General features: G+C 39.4%; 1 protein-coding gene across 4 annotated transcripts in view; it reads right to left on the bottom strand.

Annotated features, from left to right (window-relative positions):
* The window catches only part of ARHGAP26 (Rho GTPase activating protein 26), a 577,883-nt gene that overhangs the window by 200,183 nt on the left and 361,243 nt on the right, over window positions 1-16,457 (bottom strand). For all 4 annotated transcript variants that reach the window (XM_007473811.3, XM_007473809.3, XM_003339558.4 and 1 more), the window contains exons 15-16: window positions 7,665-7,752; window positions 4,108-4,166 (exon numbers count right to left, since the gene is read on the bottom strand). In XM_007473811.3, coding sequence (XP_007473873.1) covers window positions 4,108-4,166; window positions 7,665-7,752 — 147 coding nt within the window. The remainder of the gene's footprint in view (window positions 1-4,107; window positions 4,167-7,664; window positions 7,753-16,457) is intronic.

Genomic DNA, 16,457 nt, shown 5'->3' with positions numbered 1-16,457 from the left:
ATGCCAGTTACACAATGAATATTGGCTTTGGCAAGCAGGATTTCATCCCTAGCATTCATTTCTCCTTTCCAGAGACAGAACCAATGGTTGCATTCATATATTGGAAGTGTATGCTAAAATATTTTTAGGACTAGAGGGTTCAGAGACCACTGCTCAGACATTCTAGAGGACAAGAAATGAGAATGGATTAAAACAATGGTATGGAGGTAGGGCCAATAAAACTTGGAACTGACTGGTGTAAGATTTAAAATGGTTGAGGTCTTAAACTGTAGTGATTAAAATGGTGGAAGATATAATTGTGATAGATATAAGAGAGGGTGAATAAATTTGACCACAGGGAAAAAAAAAAAAAAGAACATGGGCTTTAGAACAACCTGGACTTTAGAACATGGGCTTTAGAACAACTTGGACTTTAGAACATGGGCTTTAGAACAACCTGGACTTTAGAACAGGGGCTTGAGAACAACTTGGACTTTAGAACAACCTGGACTTTAGAACATGGGCTTTAGAACAACCTGGACTTTAGAACATGGGCTTTAGAACAACTTGGACTTTAGAACAGGGGCTTTAGAACAACCTGGACTTTAGAACAACTTGGACTTTAGAACATGGGCTTTAGAACAACCTGGACTTTAGAACAGGGGCTTTAGAACAACTTGGACTTTAGAACAACCTGGACTTTAGAACATGGGCTTTAGAACAACCTGGACTTTAGAACATGGGCTTTAGAACAACTTGGACTTTAGAACATGGGCTTTAGAACAACCTGGACTTTAGAACAGGGGCTTGAGAACAACTTGGACTTTAGAACATGGGCTTTAGAACAACTTGGACTTTCGAGCATGGGCTTGAGAACAACTTGGACTTTAGAACATGAGTATTAGAAAAGATCAAACTGAAAACTGAATAGAGTATATACTGGAAATGGCTTGAAGTTGGGAGGCTAACAAAGGTTATCAAAATATTTAATGTGGGGCAGCTAGGTGGCACAGTGGAGAGTGCCAGGCTTGGAGAGGGCAGGTCCTGGGTTAAAATCTGGTCTCAGATGCTTCCTAGCTGTGTGACCCTGTGCGAGTCACTTAACCCCAATTGCCTAACCCTTACCACTCTCCTGCTTAGGAACCAATCCTTAGTATCAATTCCAAGACAAAAGGTAAAGGTTTATAAAAGAAAAAGAACTACTAATCCATGGATGTAGTAATAATAATCTGTTTCAGGAAGGTGAGAGGATCGGAGGAGAGAAGGGGAACCACATTGTTCTAGTTCAATCATTTGATTGATTCTTTTGGCAAAGATACTGAAGTGATTGGCCATTGCCTTCTCCAGCTCATTTTTAAGATGAGGAAATGGAGGAAAACAGGGTTAAGTGACTTGCCTAGAGTCATAGAGGTAGTACTTGGAATTCAGGAAGAGGAATCTTTCTGGCTGCAGGCCCAGTACTCTCTGCTGAGCCAACTCGCTGCCGTAAGGATAGTTCTAGGTTAGGAAATTCTAGAAATTGTCTTTATGATTCTCTTGTAGCCCAGGCAGGTCCCATGATGTAGCATGATAAATGTAAACTCAAATCAGGATGATGAAAAGATAATGAAGCAAAAATCAGTGGTCAACCATCCCCACTGCTGTAGGGGAGAAACCAGGGATAACTAGAGTTCTCTAAAGTGGCTCTTTATTGTTAAGGAAGCAAAGAACTTTCTGCACTGGGATGAGTGGGAAACAAACTAGTGTGAGCATGGCAAAGGTATCACATATCAAAGTATCACTTCAACACAACCTCAGCAAAGATGGAGGAAGTATTCGATTATCTTCAAAGCACATACAGCAAACAGCTTGGTATAACCAAGGCAACAAGAATCAGGAATTCAGATCCATCCTCCAAGTTTGGTTTTAATCCCTGTTCGGCCATCTTTTCATACTTGGTCATGAGCCTATTCTCTATGAAGGACAGGCAGAGTTATATGGTAGGAAGAATTCTGGACTTAGTCAGGAGGGATATGAATTTCAGGCCAGAGTGACCCTAGGGCAGTGGTTCTCAACCTTTCTAATGCTGTGACCCCGCAATACAGTTCCTCATGTTGCAGTGACCCCAAGCCAAACAATTATTTTGGTGGCTACTTCAAAACTATAATTTTGCTGCAGTTATGATTCAGAATGTAAATACCTGATATGCATTATGTATTCTCATTGCTACAAATTGAGAGGTTGAGAACTGCTGCCCTAGGGGAAAAAATCACATAACTTCTCTGTTTCTTAATTTGTAAAATAGGAATCAAATTGCTCATACTTCCTTCCTCACTGGGTTTCATGGAAAGTACTTTTTAAACTCTAAGGTGCTACCAAAGACTGAACTATTCCTAATAAACAGGGCACTGGAATTCACAATACACTGACTACAGGGCTATTTATAGGGCTGTTAGAATCAATGACTGAATGGTCACCAGAAATTCCTTTGAGAAAGGTCCTCTGCAATCCCATTTTCATTTCTAATTCATTTCTTCCTATCTACTTGTTTCTTTTTTTTTTTCTCTCAGGGAACAGTCATTGGGAATGAGAACTCCAAAATTTTCTTCATGATTCTCTTGCAACAAATGCAACAGAGATCTGTTCCATGAAGAAATAGGATGAACACGGATCCAAATCAAGAAATGCTATTTCATTTGTGTAGGAACTCATCTCAGTCTCAGAGATTACAACCTATTGATAACCTCCAGTCCATCAGCCAGCCAATAAGCATCTGTTGAGTACATGCCAGACTGTGAGACAAAAAGTGTCCAAAGGCAGTCCCTGAACTAGAGGAGTTAACACAGAAATATGTTTTACATGACTACACATGTATAATAGATATTATAGGGCTTGACATCTCTCTTTTTAAAGTCTCGACCTTTTGTCTTGGGATCAATTCTGAAACAGAAGAATGGCAAGGACTTAGTATTTAGGGTAAAGTGACTTGACTCAGGATCACACAGTTAAGAAGTGTCTGAGGCCAAATTTGAACCAGAATCCTCTCAAATGGAGATCTGCCTCTCCATTCATTGTGCTATCAAGTGACCTCTAGTACTCTTAATGGAGAAGAGAAAGAATGAAGGGTGAAAGAAAATTGTAATCAAAAAAAATGTTTTAAAGAATGTTAAAAAATAATTTAAAAACAAAAAACAATGTAAAAGGGGAGACAAGAAGCAGATATAACATAAGCTCCTCCTTGAGGGCACGGTCTGTTTTTATTTTTAAACACAGCACCCAGCATACATTAAATTATGCATTGATTAACTATGGTGGAGGAATGTTTTCTGAAACTCAGCCAAAAGGTTAAACAACCTGCACGTGGTCACACAGCCCCTAAGCATCTGGGGGAGAAAATAAACTCGGGTCTTCCTGATTCCAGATTTGGCCCAGTATCTACTATTTTATGCTGCCTCAAAATAATGAAGCAATGAAATAACAATTGTCAATGGTAACCCTTCTATGTAGGAAAGAGGATGCCCCTCCCCCCAAAGCTGGCAGAAGGTATAAAAATCGATGAATTTAAAACCAGAGAGCTATACACGCTGTTGATATAGTAACTCTGTTGACAATTCAGGTTAGACTTGCATCTGATATAGTATCTTAAGGCTCCTTTACAGGCATACCACTCGCTCTGCACGGCCAGATTCCAGCATACTAAGGAATGGCTTGCAGCTAATCCCCATGTACTTTTTATACCAGTAACATGACGCTAGGGCTCTGGATGGGACAGCCAAAGAATGATCATAAGCTGTGAATGGAAGATCTGATGGAAAGAGACCTATGAAGTTATATAACGGGAGTCATATTTATGGAAAAGCATCCCAGGCTCAAACTGTGTACTGTGCAGTGTCTGGCTCATTCTGTAAAGTGCTGCTTTGGCTGGAAAAATCCAAGGCATTAGAACTTTAGTAACTAGAATTAGCAATCAAAGCTTCATTTTTCTTCTCCTGCAACAGCATCTACAGTTGGAGTCTGTGTACCACATGCTTCCTAGAATCTATGTTGGCACAGCACAAGGGAATGGATAATGCAATCCTGAACAGGATCTTTTCTTTCAAATTCAAAGAAATTCTCTAGCTCCTCAATATTGACCAAAATCAAACTTACTTGCTGCTTTGATGAAACTCCTTTGGAACTGGTACATCATAAGTGGCCCAGGGAGCATTCTAGAACACAAAAAGACCAAAAAGATGAATTTCATCATAAAGGAATTATTAACTACCTAACAGCAACTGAGATGTTTCATCTATAACATGCTTTTTCTCAAGCAAAAACAGCCCAGGAAAGCAACAGAAACTAAGCAACATTCTCTGACCAGAAAAATCCCGATATTCGTCTAGGATTCATCCTCTCCCCTGTTTCTCTTTTCTTGAAGTGAACTAATACCAATTTTCATTTTTTCAGCTTAATTTTTCCAATTTAATTTTTCATCAAAAGTAAAGAGGTAAGGAGACAGCTGGGTGGTTCAATGAATTGAGAATCTGGACTAGAGACAAAAGTTTCTGAGTTCAAATATGATATCAGATACTTCCTAGCTGTGTGATTCTGAGCAAATAACTTAAGTTCCATTGCCTAGCTCTTACTGCTCTTCTACCTTAGAACCAGTATACAGTATTGATTCTAAGACAGAATATAGGGGAGGGAAGGAAGGATGGAAGGAAGGAGAAAGGAAGGGAGGGAGGGAAGGGGGAGGGAGACAGAATTCTAGCACAAATCAAGTGCTTTCCTGTGAAGGCCAATAATTTACCAGAATAATAGTCCAAGAGGACAATTAGGTTAACATTTTTCACTATCTCCATTTAAATAAAGACTGGTATCTTCCCACGAATCAGGGAAAAGTCAATGGGGAATATGAAAAAGGAGGCAGTTTTTAGGTATTTTCTAGTTTAAAATAATAATAAGAGAAGTAGGGAGCAGCTAGGTGGCTTTTGTGGATTTAAAGTCAGGCCTAAAGACATGAGGTCCTGGGTTCAGATCTGATTTCGGACACTTCTGTAACCCTGAACAAGTCACTTAACTTCCCACTGCCTAGCTCTTACTGCTTTTGTCTTGGAACCAATACACAGTATTAATTCTAATTTGTAAGATATTGATTTAAAAAATAATGATGATGATAACAGTAGTAATGTCTCATACATATGTATAAGCAAAAGATTTACAAATAATCTTTCTCATGACAACCCTGTGGAGAGTACCAATATTACAATCTCATCTTACAAATAGCTCAGGTGACTTTCCCAAGGCAATACAGTTTGATAAATGTTAAGCCTGGGTCTTAAGCCCAGTTTTCAATTCCAAGACTAATTGTATATTTTTATGTTTCTGCAAAGAATCTATGCTATTTCAGGTGGCTAAAGGATGCAGTGAGCAGACTCAGGAAGAGCCAAGTTTAAATCTAGCATTGGATACTGTGGGAAGTGAATTTCTCTCTCCCCAGTGTTGTTTTTTTTATATCATCTCTCAGTAACCTGAAGGTCAAATAGCACTGAGTAAATTCAAGTATAGACTAGCCTCAGAAAAAGGAAGTTGAAGAACCAAAGAACCAATGATATAGGAAACTGATTCCATAGGCACTGCCCCCCTGAGCAGCCCAGGCAAATTAAGAAACTATGATTGGTTCCTTAGATATGACCTGTGAGAGTTAGTGAGTAGAGAAAAAAAACTTATAAATTCAGACCAGGAGCATGTTCGGGTCTTTGGCATACATGGAGGGGCAGAGTGGACCCTTGGTGAGTTGTAGCTAGAGGCTCATAAAGGCTGCTGAAGATTAGAAAGGTTAAGTAACTCTCTACTTCTCTTCTACTTTTTCCTCTCTTTACTACTACTACTACTACTACTTTTGATTTTATGAAGTTACTAAGTTACAACCAGCTTATAATACTTCCAAAGCTTTGTGACTGAGCAAATCACTTAAATTCTCTCAGTATCGGGGGCAGCTGGATAGCTCAGTGGATTGAGAACCAGGCCTAGAGACGGGAGGTCCTAGGTTCAAATCTGGCTTCAGCCACTTCCTAGCTGTGTGACCCTGGGCAAGTCACTTGACCCCCATTGCCTAGCCCTTACCACTCTTCTGCCTTGGAGCCAATACACAGTATTGACTCCAAGACGGAAGGTAAGGGTTTTAATATTTTTTAAAAAAAATTCTCTCAGTATCAGTTTCCTTCTCTGTCAAATGGGGATGATAATAATAGTACCTACCTCAAAGAGTTATTGTAAAGATCAAGTTGACCAATATGCTAATCAATAAATCAATGAAACATTAACCACCCAAATGTCCCAGGAACTGTACTAATCACTGTATTATATGTTTTATACAATACATGTAAAAGTATTTGGAAAACCTTAAAGTACTCGATAAATATTAGTTATTACTGTCTCAGTTTTGAACACTATCAAGTCTTTTTTGTTAACCTCTCCATCAGATGATGATTTGCTCTTCCTCATTTTGATTATGTAATATTCTCTCTGGGGGATGCTTCTTATTTATATGCCATATGCTAAGCTCTAAAGATACAAAAGAGGCAAAAAGATAGACCCTGCCCTCAAGGAGCTTACTATCTAATGGAGGGAGACAACATGCAAACAAATATATACAAAATAAGCTACATATAAATTTAATAGGAAATAATTACCCAAGAGAAGGCACTGGAATTCAGAGGGGTTGGAGAAGGCTTCCTAGAGGTATAGATAGCTGGTGAGGTCTCTTCTATCTCTGAAATTATCAGTTTCTGAGGTGGCATGTTGTTACAAAAAATACAGACAATACATTCCCTGCCTTCAGGGAAATTAGAACCAGGTGGGGATAATGAGATATACAGAAATGAAGACTGAGGAAGATCCTGAATTCAAATCCCATGTCAGACTATTATTAGCTGTTAGAAGGGTAAGGGGCTTCATTATTCTGGGCTTCAGTTTGTTCACCTTTAAAATGAGGAGATAGAAACTAACAGCCACCTAAGACCCTATCAGTTCTTTCATACTCAGGACCCTGTCTCCAATTCTAATCTCCTCGTACCTTACTTTACCTTCCAACCCATACTCTTTAATCTCATAACTCTGCTATGCTGTTCCTTGAATCTCCCTCCTGCAGTCTTTTTCATTGGCTTACCCTCTGCCTGGAATTCTTTTTCTCCTTGTCTCAATTCCCTTGGCCTCTTTCAAGTCTCACTTTCTGTAAGAAACTACTATGAGTCTTTCTTAATCTTAGTGTTTTCCCTCTGAGTTTATCTCCAATTTATCTGGTATACCTTGTTTCTACATAGCTGGGTTGCATGTCATCTACCCTCATTAGATTATGAATGCCAGGAGATCAGAGTCTGTTTTTTGTCTTTCTTTGCATGCTTTGCAGTGCTTAGCACATAGAAGGTACTTGATAAATGTTTACTGACTTGACTCCTAAGGTCTGTGTTACCATGCAACAAACATCAATTAAGGGCCTACCATATGCAGGACACTATGTTGAGCTATGGAGACAGAAGGATAAAAATAAGTCAGTCCCTGTCCATAAGCATTTAATGTTACTGGTCTGACCAGAGAAATTAATTGCATTCATCAAGAACTATTTCCAGATTTTCAACAGCTTTCTTCTTTCTTTTTTTCCAAAAGAAAATCTTTTTTTTTTTCCTACATGCACAAGAGAAGCAAGAGGGATTGGAAAGACTCACCTTAAATAAGTCTTCAGTGCACTAGTAATAGTCTTTATTTCCCACTCTGCACAGATATCCACTTCTGTTTCAGAAGCTGTTTTGGGATCTAAAAAAAAAGAGGAAAAAATGATTAAAGTAAAATAAAACCATGTTCTTGCCTCTTGAGAATGCCATTAGTTGAACCTGTCTATAACAGACCTCGAGCTTACTACTTTCAACTTATTTTTATATTGCTTTTAGAGGTTGTATTTATTTTCTTTTAAGCCCTCATAGCTGACTATATCTCTTGGTCTGACACAAAGAATGGCTGGCTATTTATGCCCTCTAACAGTTCTCATGTAACAGTTTAATATACTTATCATGTAATACTGTGGATTATCTGTGTTTGTAGCTTATCTCATTTCTCAAATACTCAAAGGATACAAGGTCTTATCAATCTGGGAGTTCCCGCCAGTGATTCAGAATGCAACCCATCCCGGGTGACTTCTGTCCATGTTGCATCCCGTAAGTCCAACACAGGGTCCATACTACATGGAGGCCCTTTTTCAAACATATTGCTAATATCATTAGGGTACCAATAGACTATGCAGGCTGTCTGTCAGCCATAGCCATTTATCCTGACAATCTTCTTTCCTACCACTGATGCATGTCTTGAATGAAATCTTTTTTTTTTTTGCATTTTCTAGGTATCTAAGTGGAGTAGGTAGGTAGAGTGCTGGGCCTAGAATTCAGGGAGACCTTAATTTCAAATCCAGCCTCAGATACTCAATAGTTGTGTGATCTTGGGCAAGTGACTGAATTTCTGCTCGCCTCAATTTCCTCAAAAATAAAATAGGGATAATTATAGCACCTCTATTCCAGGGTTGGTTGTCATCATCAAATAAGATAAAATGCGAAGAGCTTAGCACAGGGTCCAACACATAGCAGACATTGAATAAATGTATTTCCTTCCTTCTCTTAAATAATTCTATTTCTGGAATATGGGGCAGCCTGCTTCATCCTTAAACGCAGTAGAAATTTGTTGCCTTTTGAGGGAATCTCAATTCCAATTGCATGTGTCATGACACATAGCCATGCAATACAAGAGAAGAAGAAAAACAGAAAAAAAATCTGATCTTCTTACTAGATTGTAAGTTTATTGTGGCCAGGGATCAGATAATACATTACCTAACTGTGATATCTTTCTCAGGGGCCAAGCAAAGGATCCTGAACAGATAAGACTTAATAAATGTTTGAAGAAGACCAAAGACATTACCCTTGAATTAGATTTAAGTGCAGCAAAGTTTGGGGAAATTACTGTACAAAGTAACAGTCATATTGTAACAAAGACTGAGCTACACTGATCAAGACATTTATAAAAGTACCATGATGAAAAAATGTTATTTACCTTCAGAGAGAGAACTGATAAATTCAGTGCAGATTGAAAAAAATTTCCCACTTTATTTTTCTTTTGAGTTTTTAGGAGTGTTTTCTTTTGCAATAAAGCTAATAGGGAAATGTTTTGAACAATTTCATATGTAAGGATGACATCATATTGGCCAAATTTGAACTCTGGACCACCCTTCCCCAGAGCTAGCTTTCTATGCACTGAGCCACCAAGCTGCCCCTTGCAAGAAGTTAGATAGGTCAAAATGCATTTCTTAAGCACCTACTCCATGCCAGGCACTGTTCCAAGTATTGGGGATACAAGAAAAGGCAAAAGACTGCCAATGCCCTCATGGAGTTCACCATCTAATGGGAGAGACAACTTGCAAACAACTATGGACAGGATAAATTGGAGATAATCTCAGTGGAGAGGCACTAGTAAAAACCAGATCAGGAAAGAAGGCAAAATTTTAGCTGGAACTGGAAGGAAGTGAGAAAAGTCAAGAGGCAGAAATGAAAGAGAGAACATTCCAAGCTTGAAGAAATAAAAATGCACGTATGGAATGAAGAGACAGAGTGATTTAGATAAAAAGCAAGGAGGTCAATGTTACTGCATTGAAGAGGGCACGAGAATGAATAACGGGTCCAAAAACTGTGAAGAGGAAGGAAGAAGAGGAACCTGTTATAAAGGGCTTTGAATGTCAAGAGAAGTTTTCTATTAATTCACTGGAGGTGATAGGGATCCAAGGAAGTTTAAGGAATTAAGGTGTCGGGGTGAACATGATCAAAAGGAAAGTCAGAAGTAGGCAGAACTGTTGTTGTTATCCATCCTTGAACCTTTCATAACTGTCCATTTGAACCTTTCCAAACAATTTCTGTGTTTGTTCAGTCATTTTCAGTCATGTCTGACTCTCTGTGGTCCATTTGGTGTTTTCCTGGCACAGATAATGGAATGGTTTGCCATTTCCTTCTCTAGTTTTTTAGTGCAATGAAAAAAACTGAGGCATACAGGGTTGTTAAGTAATTTGCCCAGTACATGTCTGGAGCTAGACTACCATTCAGGAAGATGAATCTTTGGGACTCCAGGGTTGGCATCCCTTCCACTGTGCTGCCCAGATAGAGTTGTAGAATTCTATGATACAGAGCTAGAGGGGCCCTTGAGGTACTTTTGGCCCAATCTCTTCATTTTACAGAAAAGGGAGCTGAGACCCAGAGATTAAATAACTAGTCCAGAGACAAGATTCAGATTCAGGTCCTGATTCTCTGGCATAATTCTTTTTCCTTTGTATGAAAAAACTTGCCAAACTTCTAGTTCAGTGGGGAATGAAGAGAAATGACTAGATCTAATCTAGGTAAGGAAGAACAATTTCTCTCAAATGGCTTAAGGAGAGCTTGACCTACAAGGGCAAGTCATGGACTTAGTGGATTTTTACCGATGGCACCAGCAAGCCTCTCTGACCACCTCCAATCCCCACACTCAATGGTAACAACTGCTCCATTGAATTAAACAAATATTTGTTGAGTGCCTATTATGCACCAGCACCTGTGCAAAATGATGGGGTTATACTCCAAAATGAGGTTCTAAGGAGTTGGATACAACTGACATGACTGAACAAAATTAAAATAGCTTATTGGTTGGGGAAAAAATGTTGAGGTTATAAAGACAAAAATGAAAGATTTCTTTTTTTTTAAACCCTTACCTTCCATCTTAGAATCAACACTATGAATTTGTTGGAAGGCAGAAGAGTGATAAGGGCTAGGCAATGGGGGTTAAGTGACTTGCCCAGGGTCACACAGCTTGGAAGTGTCTGAGGCCAGACTTGAACCCAGGACCTTCTGTCTCTGAGCCTGGCTCTCCATCCACTGAGCCACCCAGCTGCCCCAAAATGAAAGGTGGTGGTTTCTTTTTTTTTTGTTTTTTTTGGCTTAAAGGTGTTTACATTTTACTGGCAGCAATGGGGGAAGGACAAAAGACAGAGAAGTAGGTAGAAAATATTGAGAGTAAACACAATGAGATTGTCAAGGGAGGGGGAGAACACTAATAACTAAGGTATATAATGAAAGGGGTCCTGGAGAGGATAGAACCTAGAAGGAAACTAAAAGGGATTCTACAAGGCTGAGGGTGAAAGAGACAACATCCCACACTGTGGGTCAACCTGCAGACACATAGGCAAAAGATGCACTCAGGTCTATGGGAAACCCAAACAGTCTAGTTCAGCTGAAATTCAGAGGCTGTGACAGAGAGCTATGTGTGCTTAGTCTAAAAAAAAGCACAGAAAACAATTTTTGAAGAGTCTTCAAGGCCAGACAGAATCTACATTTTATCTTCTCATTTGATCTACTGGCGAGGGCCCTCGGTCCTTGCTATTCACCCCAGAAGCTGGTCACACATTCAGGGATTCAGGGCCTTTCCATTTACTTTTTAAAAAAACTTTTCAATCTGTCTTAGAATCCATACTAACTACTGGTTCCAAGGCAGAAGAGTATTAAAGGCTAGGTAATTGTGGTTAAAAGACTTGCCCAAGGTCACACAGCCAGGAAATGTCTGAGGTCAGATTTGAACCCTCCATCTCCAGGTCTGGCTCTCTATCCACTGAGCCACCTAGCTGCTCCTTTATCTGTACTTCCTCTTACGAGTTGTCTTCCCCAGTGAAGAGCGTGAGCTTTTCACAAGCAGAGATGGCCTCCTCAGTGCTTGGCACATAGTAAATGGTCAATAAATGTGTGTGTGTGTGTGTGTGTGTGTTTCCATTCATTTCTTCTTCCTGAGCAGGAAAAACAAGCAGGGGGAGACCTATTTCATAAAACTTTCTTTGTTCTCCAAGAACAAAATATATCTGGGACTCAACTTTTGCCTAAGACACATAACCAGATAGAGGGCCATAGGAAAACACAGCCCAAGAGGTTAATAAAACAGTGGAAGAACAAGGACCCTTTCTTTTCCTTGCTGCAAAATCTGAAGATGGCACGGTGGGTGAGGTCCTCAGCATTTTCAAAGCCGGCATTCCTCTGCAGCATCCACAAATTGTCTCCTTGGCCATCTCCCACTCCAACAGCGTCTTACAATTTCATCTTTATTTATTTATTGCCAAAGGGCTTAGTTCAGCACGTGATTTTCCTTCATACTACATATTCCACCCGCCCCCTTCCTTACCCCGAGCTGCGCAGCCCAGTTCTTGGACGCGAGACAAATTTTACTGTACATTTCTCCGAGGAACAAAACTAGCTTCAACTCAAGAAGAGCAAACAACGATAAACAGAACCAGTTGGTAAGTTCTGGAGTGGAGAGCTATTCATTGAACCACATTTAGCAAAGTAACAATTAGTATCCACTTTAAAAAGGGCTTGCAACCATAGGGATATAGTGTAACATCACAGTCAAGACTCAAATAACAGTCCAGCGAAAAGGCTTTTTATAGCAGTGATGAGGCAGGGCTCCTTCAGGGTTTAAGCACATGCATTTAAATGCATCCCATTTCCAATATGCCCCAAATGTGGGCCTCCTGAGCTACCTTCTTTTCAGAAAGGGCTGCCAATTTCTGCACCTCTGTGCTGAAGCCCCAGACTTGCATGCCTGGCTCCCTCGACATTTTGAAGCCTCTAAGGAGGAGCTGAATAGGCTGTGCCTTCAGTAGTAAGGGGGAGACCTTTTTACTTTCTTTAGACTTTAAAAAGCCTTTCTTCCAATCTTGTCACTTTCTCATGACTCGATGGTAACATTCATCACTGGGGGAAAAGAAAGCCAGTCTAGAAAAGACCTGACATTAGGGGCAGCTAGTAGGCTCAGTGGATGGAGAGTTTGGCCAGGAGATGAGAGGTCCTAGGTTCAAATCAAACATCAGAGACTGTGTGATCCTGGGTCAGTCACTTAATCCCCTTTGCCTAACCCTTACTGCTTATATGACTGATACTTAGTATTAATTCTAAGACAGAAGGTAAGAGTTTAAAAAAAAGAGTATTTAGGAGATGAAGTAATGTGAAAGGAAAAGCAGAGTTCAGTGTCTAAATTGTAGAATACAAGCAGGGGGATTTGATGAAAGAAGACAAGAAAGTTAGGTGGCACAGCGAATAGAGCATCAAGCCTAGAAATGGGAGGGCCTGGGTTCAAATCAATCCACAGATACTTCCTAGCTTTGTGACCTGGGCAAATCACTTAATTCTAATTACCTAGCTTAAACCACTTTTTTTTTTTTATCTTGGATAGTCTGACAGAAAGAGTTAACAAAAATGTTTTTAAGAACATTGGGAGCCAGTTTGGGAAGAGATTTGAGGGGTTTTTGATTTGATCTAAAAAATGATAGGGAATTAGTTACAGGGAGTCACTGGAGTTCAGTAAATAGAGTTACTGGAGTTCAGGGGGGAAAAAAACAAAACAAACCCTAACCCTAAATAGAGGGGGTATCATGGTCAGACCTATATGGATCACTTTGGGAGCACAGACTAGAGTGGGGAGGAGCTTGAAGCAGAGACCTCCATCAGCAATAAAGCATGGTCCACTTTTCACTGTTAATTTAAGGTCTGTTTACCCAGTCTGTAGAATGGCCAGGAGGCACTTTGCTTCTCTCCCTAGAAAACATAAGCTCCTTGAGATCAGCGATTGTTTTTCACCTTTTCTTTGTATGCCCAGCATCTCCCATGGCTCTCTGCTTATGCTGGACAATAAATGCTTACTTTTAGAGTCCTCTTCCTTTTTCCCACCACCTTTTTCCTTCATCATGGCATTAAAATTTCAGAATTGGAAGGGGGTTCAGAAATTTAGTACAATGTGTATCCAAATAGGAATCATTTCTAGAAAACTAAAGTAGACTCTGAGAGAAACACATTACCTTCTGAGGTAAGCCCATTCTGGTTTTGGGTAGGTCTGATGCTTAGTTTTTCTTTACATGGAGTCTAACTATATATATATATATATATATATATATATATATATATATATATACACACATATATATATATATATAGCTATTTTGTACACTGCCCTTAAAAACTTTCCTGTTTTACACCTTACTCCTTGACATATACTGTATAATCCAGTGACACTCATCTCCTTGCTCTTCATCCCTCATTAGACTACATCTCCCAAATCCATGCCTTGTCTTTTTTTTAAAACCTTTACCTTCTGTCTTAGAATGGGCAATAAGTCCTGATTCCAAGGTATAAGAGCAGTAAGGGCTAGACAACTGAGTTTAAATGACTCTTTCTGGATCCCACAGCTAGAAAGAAGCCAGGACCTCCCATCTCCAGGTTCCGTTCTCTATCCACTCTGCCACCTAGCTGCCCTAAATCCATACCTTTTCAATGGATATCCCCCAAGCGTAGCTAGAACGCTCTCCTTTCTCGCTTCTACTTCTTAGTTTCTTCTAAATCTCAGCTAAGGTCCCACTTTCTATAAAAAAAAGACTTTCCTACACATTCCCCTTTATTGCTAGTGCCTTTCCTCCGAGATCATCTCTCATTTATCCTGTATATCTCTTGTCTGAACACGGATGTTTACATGCTGTCTCTCCCATCAGATATAAGCTCTTTGACATCAGGTTCTATTTTTGCTTTTTGTTGTATCTTCCTTACTTAAAACCATGCTTGGAAGATTGTCAACACTTAAATCATATACATTTACATAATGCCCACTATTGTGCTAGGCACAATGATGAATTTATATATATATATATAATTTATAAAATATAATTTACAATTATTTTCTGATTTGATCCTCATGATTACTCTGAGAGGCCAAGGTTAGTATTACCCCCATTCTACAGATGAAATGGCTGAAGCAAAAAGAAATTAAGTGATTTGCCCAAGGTCATGAAGCTGGTCCATGTTTGATTTAAACTCAGGTCTTCCTGACTCCAAGGGCTCTAATCACTGTATTACCTAGATGCTTCTTCCCTCAATTGTTATAATCTGTCTGGAACCATTCTAATAAACCATACAAGGGGCAGCTAGGTGGCTCAGTGGGTAGAGACAGGAGGTCCTGGGTTCAAAGCTGATCTCAGACACTTCCTACCTGTGTGATCCTGGGCAAATCACTTTACCTCCATTGCCTAGCCCTTACCTCTCTTCTGCCTTGGAATTGATATTTTGTTTCTATTCTAAGACAAGAGGTAAGGTTAAAATAAAATTAAAAAATAAGCCAAACAGGTTCTAATGAGGGTGATAGCAATAAGTAGGGCTAAAATAAATACATAATGAATCAGTGAATGAATGAATAAACCAAGTAGGTTCTAACAAGGGTGATAACAACAAGTAAGGATCTAAATAAATAAATAAATAGAAATAAAAAACAAACCAAACTGTTCTAATGAGGGTGGTAGCAGTGGCAATGACGAGGACGGGCTTTTTCAAGACAGGACAAATGAAGTCAACAGGACATATTTGCTGACCGAATATGTGAAGTGAGGGAAAGCAGAGAGTCAAAGGCTGCCTCATGGTTATGAAAAAAGGAAACAAGAAGGGGAATAAGTCCATTTTAGGGGAAAGAGCATAAGCTTATTCTGGGGCATATAATGATGTCAATGGACCATCTCAATAGAGAAGTCAGGTAACTAATTAGACCTAGTCCAGGACCTCAAACAAGGATGGACCAGATGATTTTGAGCTCTTAGAGGATCAGTCCTTTTCCTAAATGCAATCTGTGAAGAAGATGGTGTGTTATTATCCTATTTTATAGACAAAGAAACTGAGATTCAGGAATATTAAGCGCCATTTGTCTCTGCTGAAGCTGGATCAGAACCTGGATCGCCTGACCCCAAGTCAAAAGGTCTTCAACATGTTCACTCCCTGATTCTGTTTCTTGGGAAAGGGTGGGAAATACAAGGCAAAGAATAAAAAAAGCATAGACCCATAGGGTGGCTGGGTCCTATGTTCTCTGAGACACATAGTTTGATCAAAAAGAAATGGGGTAAAAGAAGGCCTGCTAATATGTTAGTGTTTATAAAGCATTGCATTTCCTGATTCCCTCTAATACCTTCCATGTGTTCTTCTTCACAGCATTAACTTTGGTTTAATCAATGGTAAAAGAAAGAAAACACTGGTCTAAGTTGTATACACTGCATTTTAGATGTGCTGTCTAGGCACATTCACACACATGGACAGGATAACAGCTGGTTTACAAAACACATTTTCTAAATTGAATGTTGGCTAGGTCATTTTCCTCTCCATCTATGGATCAAGTTTTAAAACTGCCCCCAAGAGAGTGTCTGCTTCTAGGAATTTTTAAGTCTTTCTCCTTCCTTTATAGTCTCTAAAGACCATTGACCTCTGTTGCTAAGGAAACGAGATCAAAGGTCATTTTTTGGTTTGACACTAGTATATTAAAAGACCACAATTGTATTTACTAGAAGCTCTACCAGAATCTCCTAAGGAGTTCCAATATTTAGTAAGGAAACATTCTCATACCATTTGGCCTTTGTGATCATCTACCAACCAATATCTACAAATATGTGG

This window comes from Monodelphis domestica, chromosome 1 (genome assembly GCF_027887165.1).
Source record: "Monodelphis domestica isolate mMonDom1 chromosome 1, mMonDom1.pri, whole genome shotgun sequence".
NCBI lineage: Eukaryota > Metazoa > Chordata > Mammalia > Didelphimorphia > Didelphidae > Monodelphis > Monodelphis domestica.
The sequence above is the reverse complement of the archived record's forward strand: the minus strand, read 5'-3'. Positions and strand labels throughout refer to the sequence as shown.